This window comes from Ursus maritimus, unplaced genomic scaffold, assembly GCF_017311325.1.
Source record: "Ursus maritimus isolate PB19 unplaced genomic scaffold, ASM1731132v1 scaffold_19, whole genome shotgun sequence".
Classification (NCBI taxonomy): Eukaryota; Metazoa; Chordata; class Mammalia; order Carnivora; family Ursidae; genus Ursus; species Ursus maritimus.
The window spans coordinates 23,149,343-23,165,691 of NW_024424341.1; the positions used below are offsets into that span (position 1 = coordinate 23,149,343).

The following is a 16,349-nucleotide window of genomic DNA, read 5'->3' on the forward strand; positions in this document are numbered from 1 at the left end:
CTAGGGCTCCCTGGTAGCTCAGGTATCAGTCCCTATATTGAGACCTTTCTACAAAGCATTCCACTTTGTCCTCTCTGCCTTTTTGTGGGTGAGTGCTTCGGCCCTTGCACCTGCACCCAAGCCTCTGAGACCTAGTGCCCTGGGTTCCTACAGCAACTTGCTTCTAGAAATACTATGCCCTGTGGGGCCTGGAGCTAGGGAAGTAGGTCACTGCTACTTCTTCCAGCTCCCGGTCCACCCTGCGTCTTGAAGGAGCCCTAAGTAAACAAACCAGGCTCAGCGTCCCCTGGCACGGCCTCCACCCCAGGCCCGGGAGGAGGCGTCCTGGGTCCCAAGGGAGAACAGACACGCTGGGGAGGGACCGAGAGCGAAAAACAGTTCTTCAGACACCGTGTCACTTCCTCTCCATTAACAACCACAAAGTTTGGGTGGCGGGTCCTCCCGCTTTCACGGGTGTGCACCGGGATGCTGAGGTCACCGAGCCCGTGAGTGGTGCGAGTTCACGACGGGCTTTTTGGTTCAATCGGCTTCGACTTCCAGCAATGGACCGACCTTGCCCGAGGGGCTTTGCCGAGGCCTCGAATGCGCCGGCTGTCCTCCAGAGAGCAGCTGCCAGCTCACAGGGACAAAGGCCCAGCCACCCGGCGCGAGCTCCGCCCCGCAGGGGCGGGTCTGCATTGTTGCATTGTTGAGGAGCTGAGACTCGGGAATCCTCACGCTGCTCCGGTCTCCGGCTCCGCCCCAACCTTGCTGGAGGCTCGGCCCGGCCCTGCCTTCCCTAGACTCCGCCATTAGGATTGGGGTGGAGGGATGAGCGTGTGAGTGGCGTTCACGTAACCCTCCCCGGCCCTGACACCTTCCTGAAACCCAGCCATCAGAGCAACATTTCAGCCGCCCGTCACCAGAGCCATAACCCCACTCGACGTGAACTCTGCCCAATAAGAAAAGGGATCTTCGATTGGCGGGCAGATCGGATTGCACTCAATCCAATTACAGAACCCTGGTTTAGAAGTTGAGGAGAGAATAGCGGCCGAACTACAACTCCCAAGAGTTAGTGGGCCTATCCAACGCTCCTTGTGCACGTGACTTCCTTCTCCCAGAGAGGGAATCACGCGGTAGGCCGGTGAGGGGGGCGGGGCCATTGGGCTAGCAGGGGCTCCAGGGCCTATGGGCAGCACGGTCGGTTGGGCGCGCAGTAGGGGGCGGGGTTAGGCGTGCTACACGGCTCGGCAGCGCGCTGGCGGCGGCGGCGGCGGCTGTTGGGGGGCGGGGAATATCGGCTAAGGCGACCGTGGCGGCTTAGGTACCAGCGACAGGCTGTGGCGGCGGCTCCTGGTGCTGCTCGGCGTGCGGCCAACTCTCGAGTTTGGAACGGAACGCTCGGTGTCACGGTCCCCGCCCGGAAACTTTGCCGCGGAGCCGCGACCTCCTGGTCCGAGCGGCCCGGCATGAAGCGGCGCTGAAGAGCTGCCGCCGCCGCCGCCGCCGCCTCCGTCGCCGCCGCCGCCAGAGGAGGAGCCGCAGCACCCTGGGCCACGCCGATGACTACTGCAAACTGTGGCGCCCACGACGAGCTCGACTTCAAACTCGTCTTTGGCGAGGACGGGGCGCCTGCGCCGCCGCCCTCGGGCTCGCGGCCTGCAGGTGGGTGCCGGGCCGGGCGGGACCGAGGAGTATCCCCTCCTCTCCAGGTTCGCACGAGCTCGCCCCTTTCCTGGTCCCTTGGTTGTCCCGGGATTAGTAACGCCATGTGTGTGTGTGTTTGTGTGTTTGTGCGTGCGGTGAGTGAAGAGTGGATTTAAATTGCTGAAGAGGCGTGTGGGTCGCAGCGACGTGGAAGTGGCTGCGGGCTTGGCTGGAAGCGAACTAGTGGAGAACTCGACTCCGGGACTCCTGTGGCCAGTGGACGCCTGCGGTTTGGAGGCCGAGGGTCGGGGCCGTTGCCCAAGTGGCGTCTGGTTGTCGCTGCTTTGCCAGCGTGGTGCGGAGAAAAGCTGTCCCTTTGAAGTGTAAGCGCACTTGGCTTTTCATCTGTCCCAGGTTTTTAACGTTTTTTTATTTGAAAGGTGCACATTCTTGAGGTGTAGGAGTTCTCAAAAATTCGTGCACGTTTGTTTAAATCTACTTTGTTAGAAGAGTAATGCCATCGCGGTAACACTTGTGCAAGTTTATGGCCCACATTTAATTCGAAGTGTAACTATAACGGGACTTTTCTGAAAACTGGGTTTCTTTTCTTGAGCAAAATGTTTCGGAAGATTTTAAAAAAAGTGGGGTGCCTTGTTCATAATTCTAGAAAGTTCTGGAAATCAATTTTTATTTTAAATAAAAGCTCACCTCAGAAGATGTTTTAGAGGAGATCGTGAATTGGGAATGTTGGGCACCATAATGCTCGGAGGTCAGACCAATCAGGAAATAGAAACAGGATGGCTGGGGACTTAGAGCTCTCCTGTGACCTGGTTTGGAATACTGTGTGTGGTTCATTAAGTTCAGTTTCCCTATTGCATATGCAGGAGAACTTCAAAAGAGAGATGGATAAGACTAATCCCTATTTATTCTTTCAGGGTATTAGATGAATTACTTTGTGATCATATTGATATTCCACAGACTGCTCTGTAGCGTTGCATTGAAAAACGTATCTGAACGTGAAGCTAAAGGATTTAAAGCTACAGAATTTGTCTTATCAGGCCTTTTAGTCTTTATATGTTGTCTTTTTCAACATTGTAATTTACAGTAGTTATTTGTTGCCTGCGTTTATTTCAATTCCAGTGACGTTATTTGAGCACCTTTTACGTTGAAGATACTGTTAGGTACTTTGTAGTGATGTGTTGGATGCAAAAAAGGACTGAGGCCCCTCAAGGAGCTTGGGAAATGGGAGGAGGGGGACACAACCCAAATAATTATGCCCCCAGGCAGACTGAATGGTGGTATGTGTTACAACATAGGTAGAAACGGGAAAAGTGGCATTTGTGGGGAGAGTAGCACTGAATTGTGTGTTTAGGTTATTGGGATTTAATACAATAAAAACAACCCGTTATAATGTGTATTTTTACTCTAAAGAAGATGAACAGTTGATGATGTCTGCAGACTTTTATCCAGCACAGACTTGATTAGAGCATGTTATATACCAAATTTGTGATCAATAAAGGAGTATCCTCATGTAAGTAGGAATCGTATGTACATCCAAAATATTGGATAACACTTAAGAGCTATGAAAACAGCTTTTTAAGAAACGATTTTTGCCATAAAGCCCAAAAACCATTTTGGTATTAAAATGGGTCTAGAAGGAGTTATGGTTGGAAACTTGACTTATAACTGAAATTCCCAAATTTAAACTTGAGCAGTTTTCTTTGATAAAAAGTCCACTTTAAAATATTGTGGTAGCTATTTTTTTAAAGATTTTTTTTTCAGTTAACGTGAACTACACATGACATACCCATTTTAAAGTGAGCAATTCAGTGGCATTTAGTGCATTGACAGTGTTGTGCAACCTCTTCTATCTAGTTCCAAAGCATTTTCATAACTCCAGAAGGAAACCCCAAACCTATTTAAGTGGTTGTTCCTCATTCTTTCTTGTTGCCTCCCACTCCCTGGCTGCCCAGTCCCTAATCTGGGATTTGTTCGTGTGGATTTACCAATTCTGGATATTTCATGTAAATGGAATCATACAAAGGTGTTGGCTTCTTTCACTTAGCATAGTATTTCATGGTTCATCCATGTTGTAGAATGCATCATTACTTCATTTGTTTTTATGGCTGAATAATATTCTATTGTGTATTGCTATATACCCCAATTTATCCATTCCTCCATTGATGGACGTTTGGGCTGTTAACTACCTTTGGTTACTGTCAATAGTGCTGCTATGAACACTTAGCAGCTAATTTAAAAATTCTACTGAGAAGGATGTGTTATATATTCAAAATTATTTGTTCACAAAATTAGTTTTCATTTTAATAAGCTTAATTTTGAGTGTGTAGTTTGACGATTTTATTTATTTACTTGACTGAGAGAGTGCAAGAGAGCACAAGTAGGGTGAGAGGCAGAAGCAGGCTCCCCGCTGAGCAGGGAACCTGACACGGGGCTTGATCCCAGGATGCTGAGATCATGACCTGAGCCAAAGGCAGTTGCTTAACCAACTGAGCCACGTAAGTGCCCCTATGTGTGTGTAGTTTGAAGGAACAAGTAGATTAACTGGCATGCTTTTAGGATGGTAATATGCAATAAAATGAGCCATGAGAGTAAAATTGCTTGGCAGAATTAAGATCAGTATGGAACTGTATCAGTGTGTTTACATGTTTATGGATTCTCTTCCTTACTGGATCGAGGGTTCTGTGAAGGCAGGGATAGTGTCTATATCTTGTTCATAGTTGTAAGATTGGTGCTAGCATCGTGCCTTTAACATAAGTGGACACCCAGTATTTGTTGATTTAATGAATAAATACTGCTTAAGTTTTGAGTCAGTGCTCACTTTTTTTGTGCTAGAGGAAGTTGATGAGACTTGTTTCAGTTCTTTGGCTTTTAGTAAGACAGCAGATCTTGGTAATTTGGGGCTGAAAGTTTTCCATCTCTTTGGGGGTTTGAGAGTATTTGTATCACATGTAAAATTCCATACAGAAGATTTCTGTAAAATATTTGGAGGAAGAGATAATGGATGGGGACTGAGGATAAACAGAGGGACTGAATTTAGTGAATGTTCTAAGAGCAAGCTTGTTAAAGTACAAATTAGATGTTTTGATACTTGATAATGTTGGATACATTTATGACTGAGTTTTTAGGATTATTGCTTAGTGAGGTGTTTTGAGATTTTCCCATTAAAGAAAATTTAAGACCCCGGAGTCCTTAGGTATGAGGACAGTGCTTGTTTTGATTTTTTTCAGTTAAAAATCAATCAAACTATTTTAATTTTCTTTTACTTAATACCTTGCTTCAAAATGAAGATATACTTCAACAGTAAGTAGAAAATTTTAAATTGGTAAGTGTTTAATGCATTTCACTAACATTATTTGCCATTATAAAGGACAGCTTCTGGTGCTTTATTTGAGGGTACTGATTGTGTATCTCTAATTTAGTTTGATTTTATAAAAATCTTTTCAAATTCCAAGTTTGACTCTCAGGGTTGGTCCATTTTTAAATATTGACTTTCTAGTCCTGAATGAGAGTCACTGAGAGGGTATGTGCTTTATACTGACTGCATAATATCTTTTCTACTGCTGCTTTTTAAGAGGGAAGAAATATCTTAGGTACAATATGTATTTTTGTTAGAAATTTGCTTTAGGATAAGATATGTGTAATTTTGTTGGATATCACTTTAATACACAATTTTTTCCTGTGTAAATCTGAGGAACTGTTCCTAGATGATCATCAGACTCTTTAATTTGTAGTGTTCTTACTTTGTTTAGTGCTTCCAAGTCTGATTTATGTGTTTTTTATAATTTAACTATCTCAGATAGTTTTCTCACTTTTCAGTTTTTATTGATAATTTTTACTCAGAGCTCTTGGTTTATTTGTGTTAAGTGAGATAATGTGTTTAAAGCTCTTAGCACAGTTTTTGGTCCAGTAGTGCTCATTAAGTGCTGGTAGTTAACATTTCTTAACACACATACACACACACACACGCACACACACTGATGATAGGTTATTTTTTAATTTCCTCTCCTTTCCTAGACCCTTTTCCCTATGCTTAACTAAAACACTGAGAGTGAGTAGGGGCAGACAGGAGATCCAGTTATTTAAACCTTGCTTAGAGAAGTTGGAATATTTGTCTTAGACATTTTCATTTTATCTTCTATTATTCTTTTCAATGTTAACCTTCTTTCTCATATTTTACTAAATAAAAGTACTGAAGGTCACTTGTTTTTATGTTTTTCTACTTTCTGGAATTAAACTGTTAGTATGGTGTGAAAGTTGGTTGATTTGCTAACCATACTAAGTATAATTGGATATTTAAATCAGTATGAAAAAAGGGAAGTTGCTTCTATGGTTTCCTGTAGAAATTTAATGGTGTGTTTGTACAGTGCATTAGGTAGTGTATAGGAGGAGGTGATTACTGCTGAGCCTTACTTTCATACCATAGGTCAGCTTTTTTAGACTTGAATGCAGTGAGAATATCTATTTGGTGATTGAGTCACCGACAGACATTTCAGTACTTCACTTGGAAGAATAATTTAATATTCTGTTTCTTTGACCCCCCCTTTTTTTTTAAAGATTTTATTTATTTATTTGACAGAGATAGAGACAGCCAGCGAGAGAGGGAACACAAGCAGGGGGAGTGGGAGAGGAAGAAGCCGGCTCATAGCGGAGGAGCCTGATGTGGGCTCGATCCCATAACGCCGGAATCACGCCAAGCCGAAGGCAGACGCTTAACCGCTGTGCCACCCAGGCGCCCCTCTTTGACCCTTTCTGATAGGGTTGGATGCTCCTGGGGGTATTAGGAGAATTTTGTGATGGAGGTGTCATATGTTGTGTTAAAACTTCATCAGTGGAAGAGCATTGCTATACCTGCACTTTCTTAGGTTTTCCTGTTTGCTAATACAAAAGGGATATTTTGGCATATTTTCTAAATTTTGTAGAAGTGATACTGTAGTAGTTATATTACATGAGGTATTAATTTAAGGTAAATTGTAGAAAGAGCTTATTGTTATGACTTGCCTTTATGTGACAACCAGTAAACTTTGCGAATAATTGTATGTATTTTTGTTGAGGGCATGTCCCAAGCTCTGCTTTTGAGTTTTGCTCTTTATTTTTTCAATGAAGTGTGATCATAAAGATATTTTTGGTAAGAAAATGTGAAATTTGTTTTTCTTTACAGAATGTAATAAGGTACTGATATATAAAATGGAAGTTAAGAGAAGATAAGCAATTGTGTTACTGATCTTGAAGTTTAATGCGTCCTTTACTTTCCTTATTAGTATTGAGTAGTTGATGATTCAGTATGGTGATGTTTTATTTTAAATAAGAGGTGGGGTTGAGGAAGCCATAATAAGGTGAAGTCAGTCACATTACTCCTAAGAGATAGGAAACCCAAGTAGGTTGAGCCTCATTTGATAGTAAGCTGCAGTTTGACTGCTCACAGCAGTAGCATAAATAAGGGAGGTGTTGTCTAAAGCTGTCCTGGTGGGTCAGGGGAGTAGACACAGCAGACTTGGCAGTAAGCCTAGCTTCTAAAACAAAATCCAAGTCATCAAATTTGCCCAGGCATGCCATATGAGGTTCAAGTAACAGTGGAATTTAAGAGGAGTGAGTTTCTTCATGGAGGCTTTAGGAGAGTCACAGCAGGAGGAAGCATTTTAACAGCCATAATTTTAACTCAAACATAGTATGGATCTGCATATATTTTAGCATTTCTCGTAATGTTTATATAATTATAATGCATGGCTCTCACCTGCTTGCCTAAATTCAGTAGACTTCAGAAGAGAGGAACAATTGGACATGTAAGATTTAAGTAGTATGGTCTATGAACTTTCTTTGAATTGCTACTTGAAATTTAATCATTGGGACAGTTCTAGTTATGTTGATACCCTGTGTGTGAAGGAACTACATGTCTGTGAAAGCCAGAAAATCCCTGGTACGTAGAAGTAACTTTGAAGGCTCCATTTTCCTACAAAATGTAGAGTTTGAATATGTCTTATGTTACAGAAGCAGGTGGCAGTTTTAATTTTTTAAAAATACATTTTCAGTGTTTTATTTTATTTTATTTTTAAAAAGATTTTATTTATTCGTTTGACAGAGGGAGAGACACAGTGAGAGAGGGAACACAAGCAGGGGGAGTGGGAGAGGGACAAGCAGGCTTCCTGCTGAGCAGGGAGCCTGGTCCGGGGCTCGATCCCAGGACGCTGGGATCATGACCTGAGCTGAAGGCAGATGCTTAACAACTGAGCCACCCAGGAGCCCCCATTTTCAGTGTTTTAAAATATTTTTTATATTTCTAAACTCTGTGGTAAAAATTAAAAAAATTATTTATTTATTTATTGAGAGAGAGAATGAGCTGTGGGGAGGGGCAGAGGAGTGAGAGAGAAGCAGACTCCCTGCTGAGCAGGCAGCCCCGTGCAGGGCTTGATCCCAGGATCCAGACATCATGACCTGATCTGAAGGCAGATGCTTAACTGACTGAGCTACCCCAGTGCCCCTCTGTGGTAAATTTTTGTCAGCTTTGCTGTTTATTTTAATTAGAAAATAGGATTAAATGAGCTTTGAAATTAATATTGAGTAATAACTTTTCAGTAATGTTAGTTTGTATCATATGAAAAAATATTTCTAAAAGCATTTTTTTTCCATCAAGTTAGTTAATCATTGGCCAGAACACTTTAATGGACAGTTTGTGAGTTGTACTTAAATGTAAATATTTTTCAGTATTGTTTTAAAAAAAGTTGTTAAATAAATATGACAGAAAAAAATGATATTCAAAAGTTGTTGAAGCTAGGGGCTGGCTCAGTTGGAAGAGCATGTGACTCTTGACCTTGGGGCCATGAGTTCGAGCCTTACCTTGGGTGTAGAGATTACTTTAAAAATAAATAAATAAACTTAAAATTGTTGGGGGTGCGTGGGTGGTTCAGTTGGTTAAGCATTTGCCTTTGGCTCAGGTCATGGTCTCGGGGTCCTGGGAGGGAGCGACCCTCCTCCTTGGACTCCCTGCTTGGCAGGGAGTCTTTGTCGTCTGCCCCTCCCGCCACCCCATTCGTGCGAGTATGCTCTCTCTCAAATAAATACATAAAATCTTTTTAAAAAATTGTTGAAGCTAGATGATGGTTATATGGGAGTTTATTATAATGTTTTCTGTATTTTTGTGTATGTTTTAAAATTTCCTTAATAGAAAGTTTAAAAAATGGCATTCAGAAACTCTTCAAGTTCCTTAAGGTGTTAGATTAGGATAGAAAAAGTGTTTTAAAATAGTAATATGAGGGGCATCTGGGTGGCTCAGTTGGTTAAGCATCCAGAGCTCCAGTTTGGATCTGGGGTCCTGAGTTCAAGCCATGCTTTGGGCTCCTTGCAGGGTGTGGAACCTACTTAAAACAACAACAAAATAAAATAGCATTATGAAGGTAATAGGATTTGCTGTTTCATGTAATTTAAAAAAACAAACAAACAACTGGTTTATCTGGGCACCTGTTAGGCTCCGGTCATGATCTCCCGTCTGGGACCAGGGTTGGGGCTCAGCAGGGAATCTGCTTCTCTCCTTCCGCCCCTCTGCTCTGCATGCTCGGGCGCTCTCTCAAATAAATAAAAATCTTTTAAAAAAATAAACAAAAACTGGTTTAGCAAATAAACAGAATATAAAAATTAGTTGTGATATGTCTGATTTACAAAACCCATTTCTCTCTTTAATTAGTATTAGTAATGGGATGGTGAGTTGAGTTAGTACACATAAATAGGAAGTGAACTGATTTTTTGGTATGTTTTTAAGTAGGTGTTTTTCAGGGGTGCCTTGATGGCTTAGCCTGTTAAGTGTTGGACTGTTGGTTTAGGCTCAGATCACAATCTCATGGGTTGTGGGATCGAACCCTGAAGACTGAAGTTGTGCATCGGACTCAGCGCTCAACGGGTAGTCTGCTTGAAGATTCTCTCCCTCTGCCTATATCTCCATGTGCTCACTCTCTCAAATAAATAAATAAATCTTTTTTTAAAAAGTAGGTATTTTAAAAAAATTTTTAAAGATTTTATCCATTTATTTAGAAAGAGAGCACACGGATGGCAGAGCCTGAGGTGGGGCTTGGTCCCGCAATCCCAAGTCTTGTGACCCCAGTGGAAACCAAGAGTTGGAGGGCCAACCAACTGAGCCACCAAGGTGCCGTGGTATTTCTTAATTTTTAAAATGTTTTCTAACTATGGGGTCAGAAAAATTCACTTATTGCTTAGTAATTTAAGGGTTTGATGATATTATTTATTATTATTATTATTGTTACTATTATTGTTTGTTTTTTTTTAATGGAGGCTTGGCGCCCAGCACGGAGCCTGAAATCACAACTCTGAGATTGAGACCTGAACTGAGATCATGAGTCGGTCACTTAACTGAGCCACCTGGGCTCCCTGGGCTTGAAATTATTTTTGAAAATATTAATGTTTTATCATATTGCTTATATCCATCAGTCTAATATTTATTAAGTATTGTCAGTTCTCTTGAGCTTTTAGATTTATGATGAAATGAAACTAGAGAACTTGGTTTTAATTTTAAGACTTTTTTTTTTTTGGTTATTTATTTTTAAAAAGATTTTATTTATTTTTTTTTAAGATTTTATTTATTTATTTGACAGAGAGAGAGACAGCCAGTGAGAGAGGGAACACAAGCGGGGGGAGTGGAAGAGGAAGAAGCAGGCTCCCAGCGGAGCAGGGAGCCCAATATGGGGCTCGATCCCAGGACCCTGGGATCATGCCCTGGGCCGAAAGCAGATGCTAACGACTGAGCCACCCAGGTGCCCCTTAAAAAAGATTTTAACTTAATTTATTTGAGAGAGAGAGATTGAAAGAACCAGTGGGAGGAAGGGTAGAGGGACAAGCAGACCCCCTGTGGAACTGGGAGCCTGACATGGGACTCAATCTTAGGACCCCAGGATCAGGACCTGGGCAGAAGGCAGAGGCTTAACCGACTGAGCCACCCAGGCACTGTTTGTTATTTAAAGTAGGCTCTGCACCCAGGGTGGAGCCCAAACTGGGGCTTGAATTTAGGATCCTGAACTGAGATCAGGATCAACTAACTGAGCCACCCAGGTGCCCCCAGACTAGATTTTTTTTTTTAAGATTTTTATTTTATTTTATTTATTTATTTGACAGAGAGAGACAGCCAGCGAGAGAAGGAACGCAAGCAGGGGGAGTGGGAGAGGAAGAAGCAGGCTCCCAGCCGAGGAGCCTGATGTGGGGCTCGATCCCAGAATGCTGGGATCACGCCCCGAGCCGAAGGCAGACGCTTAACGACTGCACCCCCCAGGCGCCCCTCCCATACTAGATTTTTAATCCTACTATGTAATTTATAGTGATTAACTCACCAAAATAATTGACATGTAAAGTCTTGATTTGTGAACATTTCAGAGCAAAGAAGGTCTGAAATTTATTATCTTACATCTTGACATTTGTGAGATCATATTGAATACTAAAGGAATAGAAGTATTAAACTTGTCCTTTATAAATGGAAAGCCTTTGGGGGAAAATATAGAAAGTTTCATCTAAATGTTACCTTTTCATTTTTTTATTGCAATATAAAAGTTTTAAGGAAACTTCGTATTTCCTCTGCTATTAATACTACGTTATAGTTTTCACCTCCTTTCAGTGAAGGGTTGTTCAGTAAAAAATGACATTCAGGAAAAAAATGATATTTAGAAATTGTTGAGGCTAAATGATATATGAGGACTTATTGTTATACTACCCTCTTTATGTTTGAAAAATTCCATAATACAAAGTTTTGAAACTTTTTGACCGTAATGCAAAAAGAGTAAGAAGTGCATTTTATTAAAAAAAAAGAAAAAAGAAATGCATTTTATGTTTCAACCTAGCACAAACATACATGTTTATACACAGAAAACTGAGATAGAAGTTTCAGATAAAGCAGCATTTATATCTATTCTGTGACATTACCTTGACATTTTCTTTTTCATTGTATTAAAAAATTGTTCAGACCTTCAGTTTGAAAAACAGAGTTTTAGGAAATGGTTTCATAATTCTGATTATATTAAAACCGTTGGGTCATAGAGATGTTCTTGTTATTCAGGCCATATTTCCTTATGTCTGTAGTTCTTTAATACATTTTTTAAATTATTTTTTATTGGATTACTTTATTGCTATCTTTTATTGGGTTACTTGATTGCTAAATTTTGTCACTTCCAGAAAATGAGTTGTATCTCCCTCTTTTTCTCTGCTCTGTGACCAAACTCAAATCCTGGTTCCCTCCTGTTTGGATTTATGAAATTTTCTCTTCAAATTTTATTCCCCCCAAATCATTTTTGAAAGTTACAGCCAAGAGTATCTTTGATTCTTGCTCCTTGCATCTATACCCTACCTCCTCACTGGTCTTTCTCATCATGCTCTACCTATTTTATATCTCTCACTCTGTATGTTAATAACAAATTTATCATCTTTAATTTTATTCATCTTTTTTCAGTGTTAGTGTGAAACCTTTCGCTCTACCCGTTTATCTGAACTGCCTCTGCCAACTTCATGTTGTTTCATAGTCTTTCTCCTTTGTGAGTCAGTTTATAAACACTAATTGAGGTACTGCTGAGCTAGGTCCAAGTTCTAGATTCATGTTTGTTGCGGTTGTGTGACATTGCTGAAAAGCACAGAATAGTTTTTGGCTAATAATCCTTTCATTTTATAAGAGAGGATATTGAGGTTGAAGTTTATTTGCCCAGGGTCATTTAACCAGTTAGTTACAAATCAAAGACCCAGGACCTCTGACTCCTATTCCTTTGTTCTTCTCCAGAAAGTTGCTTGATTTCTAATTGAAAATTGTAGAGTTGTTTTTGCACAGCTTATAATTTTGGTCATTTTTATAGCTGTTCGTTTTGTGTTTGTGTTCTATTAGGTCTATAGAACTGTTTCTGTTCTATTACATAAATATTTTAATTTAATTGAGTACCTGTTATATGAAAGGTATTTTTATGTATATTATCTCTAAGTCTTATGATATCTGAAGAAGTAGGTGTTATTTCCATTTTTTAAAAAAGATTTATTTGTTTAGAGAGAAAGAGCTAGCAAGGAGGGGAGGTGGGGCAGAAGGAGAGGGGGAGAGAGACTCAAGCAGACTCCCCGCTAAGCCTGATCCCATGACCCTGAGATCATAACCCCAGCTAAACCAAGAGCCAGATGCTTAACTGACTGAGCTACCCAGATGCCCTTGTTTTAGCTCTCTTTTGTACATGAGGAAACAAATGCCACGTTTGACCATTTAGAAAGTGGAAGATAGGGGGCACCTGGGTGGCACAGCGGTTAGGCGTCTGCCTTCGGCTCAGGGCGTGATCCCAGCGTTATGGGATCAGGCTCCTCCGCTAGGAGCCTGCTTCTTCCTCTCCCACTCCCCCTGCTTGTGTTCCCTCTCTCGCTGGCTGTCTCTATCTCTGTCGAATAAATAAATAAAATCTTAAAAAAAAAAAAAAGAAAGTGGAAGATAGGGCATTTGAACCCTGTTTTTGTTTGTGTTGTTTTGTTTTGTTTTTTTTTTCAAAGATCTCTTTTTTTTTCTTTTTTTTTTTAAATATTTTATTTATTTATTTGACACAGAGAGAGCGAGCGAGCACAAGTGGGGAGCAGCAGACAGAGGGAGAAGCAGGCTCCCCACAGAACAGGGAACCCGATGCGGGGCTTGATTCCAGGACCCTGGGGTCATGACTTGAGCCGAAGGCAGACGCTCAACCAACTGAGCCACCCAGGCACCCCATGTTTTGTTTTTTTTAAAGTAATTTTTACACCCAGCGTGGGGCTCGAACTTAAAACCCTAAGATCGAGAGTTGCATGCTCTACCGACTCAGCCAGGCAGGTGCCCCTGAACCCTGTTTTGTTGATTTGTGCTCTTTATGCCTCTTGCCTCTCAGAAGGAGTTTAAGTACAGAAATATTCAGGTTCTCCTTTGATGAAACCAAGACTCATGATGAGCACATGGAATCAAAATATATGTGGGCTAGGGCTTACAAATTACATGTGTGTTCTTGTGTCTAGATTTTCTGCTTTTGGCTCAGAATGGCTGCTTCAGGGATGATGCTTCTACTCCTGCCTGTTTTAGAAGTTTTTAAATGGTTGCAGTATTACAGCTAGGCCAATAGAAGGTACTGCACAGCTAACTGTGGTAGGCTCAAATTTAGCTGTTAGGCTTTTTTGCTTCCTTGAAGATCTGGAGGTCAAGAGGTCCTGTTGTTCTAGGTTTTCAGTAATGAGGACTTGGCCTTTCTCTTTGGCAACGCCCTCCCGTGTTGTCCTGATTAGGGTCTGATGCGTGACCTTTGCAGGCTATTTTGCCCTTATGATTTAAAATTTAAAGCATTTTTTAACTTGCCAGAATTGCTCTCAACCTATATGAGAGAAAAGTTAAGAATTTAAAAAATGTGAAATAACTACTTAGGGCAGTTTTTTTTGTTGTTTGTTTGTTTTAAGTTAACATTTTGCTTTCACATGTTCCAAAAGGTATGTATGTACTATTTATTTGGTTGGTTGAATCTTTTTATTTTATTTTATTTTTTAAAGATTTTCTTTATTTGACAGAGAGACTGAGCACAAGCAGAAGGAGCCACAGGCAAAGGGAGAGGGAGAAGCAGGCTCCCACTGAGCAAGGGAGCCCTATACGGGGCTCAATCCCAGGATCAGGACCTGAGCCAAAGGCAGACACTTAACTGACTGAGCCACCCAGGCACCCCTCTTTGGTTGAATTTAGATCCCAAGTAAAATCGATCTACCGTCTATAGCCTACTAACACCAATTCAGTTTTTTCTTTGATATTTTGGTCAGTTTGCCATCTGTCACCTACTCTTATTTCTCAAGATCAGTACTGCCGTTGGGCTTCTTTTTGTTATCTACTTCTTTTACACATACCCATTTATCTCTGAGCTTTGCCAGAACTCTCCTTTTCAGAGCAAAGGCAAGAAAGCTCTTTTGTTATATTACCTAGTAAATGTTGGCTCATCGCTATTTTTGAAACTTCACTGACTTTTTATCATTTGATTGCTATTTGAAAGAAGTAGCAATACTTTAAATTTTCTAGTTTAAACATGTGAAAAATAGTTATATTTGGAGTTGATATATTTGATAGGGGGAAGGAGAGATACAAACATGGCTGCACTTGGCTCTTTTTAAGAGTGAGGAAGGACTGTTTCAGAAGCCTACAGCAAACTTAACCTCTCATTTCATTGACCCAAATTGGGTTACATTCCCTTTCCTAAATTAGTCACTGGTAAAGACTGAGGGAATTATTCTTAGCCAACCAGGCCCATCCCTTGGCCTGAGGATGTGGTTGACTTTGCCTGAAGCATATGGCTGCATGAGAGAAGAGTGGATAGATAGATGCGCGGAAGAAAATATATTAAGGAGGAAGGAGAAAATTGAGGGGCGGGGAGGAGAGGATCAACCAAAAGAATCCTCTGTGTGTACTGTCCAGTTTGTTAGCAGTTGAGGAACTTTATTTTTTTTATTTTATTTATTTATTTTTTAAAAGATTTTATTTTATTTTATTTATTTGACAGAGTGAGACAGCCAACAAGAGAGGGAACACAAGCAGGGGGAGTGGGAGAGGAAGAAGCAGGCTCCCAACGGAGCAGGGAGCCTAATGCGGGGCTTGATCCCGGGACCTTCGGATCACGCCCTGAGCCGAAGGCAGCCGCTTAATGACTGTGTCACCCAGGTGCCCCAGCAGTTGAGGAACTTTAAAATGTGAATGCAACTTTTATTATGCAGTTACTTTTTCTGGCACTTGCTTTTTCTTGCTTTGTCAGACTTCTTGGGGTGGACATGGGAGCTTATATAAGTACAGAGAAAGCCGGAACCAAGTATGGCTAATAGGTTTCGGTGAATGGTGGGTGGGCTTGGTGATTGGTGAGTGGGATATTTGGGACATCGAGTTCATGTTCCTTTTGTGGTTCACGTGGAATCAGATGGCCATGCAGTCATATAGAAGCATAAAGACCGTCATCTAGTTAACCAATCCTGATTTTTCAAAATAGCATTAAGTGTTTTATTTTCTTCTTTGTCTTTAAAGCTAGCCTGAAAGGAACCTAGACTTTGTTAAATGGTAAAATAAAAGGATATGCACTGGGAAGAGAAAGTAAAAACTAGGTATCAACATTGTATAAGATCTTAAGAGTAACTGAGAGGGAGGGGAACTCAAGACCATTAGCTGAGTAAATGTACAAAATCATTCAGTCTTTTAATAAAATTTATTATATCAAGATGTGTGAATACGGTTCAGTTTATTAGAGTGGACATGTAAATAAATGCAGCAAGAATTATGTAATACAGGTACAGAGAAGGCCCTCTGAACGCATACATGACAACTTTGAGAGGTCAGAGAAGAGGTTACATTAAGCTGAATCCAGTAGCATGAGTTTCCTGGATAGATAAAGGAGGAAGTATAGTTCAGATTCATTGATGACCACATCCAAAGATCCAAGTTAGAAAGTCCTTTAATTTGGAAAGGTTGAAGATCAGACTATAGTATCCAGATTTGGCCAGAGAAGGAGAGTCTTTTATGTCATAATGAGGACTTTGGAGTTTAGAACGAAGATTGTAGGGAGCCATTGAAGGATTTGAAGCTGAGGAGGAATGCCAAATCTGTGGCTTACATTACTAGGTTATGTTGACGTCGGATCATGGATTAAGGCAGGAATTGGGCGAGTGGGTCTGGGTGGGTAGGGGCAGCAAATGTATCTGAGAAATGATAAGGGCAG

General features: G+C 41.1%; 1 protein-coding gene across 4 annotated transcripts in view; it reads left to right on the forward strand.

Annotated features, from left to right (window-relative positions):
• Positions 1–1,230: 1,230 nt before the first annotated feature.
• Positions 1,231–16,349, forward strand: part of NFATC3 (nuclear factor of activated T cells 3) — a 121,552-nt gene continuing 106,433 nt past the window's right edge. For 2 of the 4 annotated variants that reach the window (XM_040633490.1, XM_040633491.1), the window contains exon 1: positions 1,231–1,644. In XM_040633490.1, the coding sequence (XP_040489424.1) occupies positions 1,542–1,644 (103 nt within the window). In that variant the 5' untranslated portion in view covers positions 1,231–1,541. The remainder of the gene's footprint in view (positions 1,645–16,349) is intronic. The other 2 variants (XM_008702545.2, XM_040633492.1) reach the window with 1 other exon arrangement.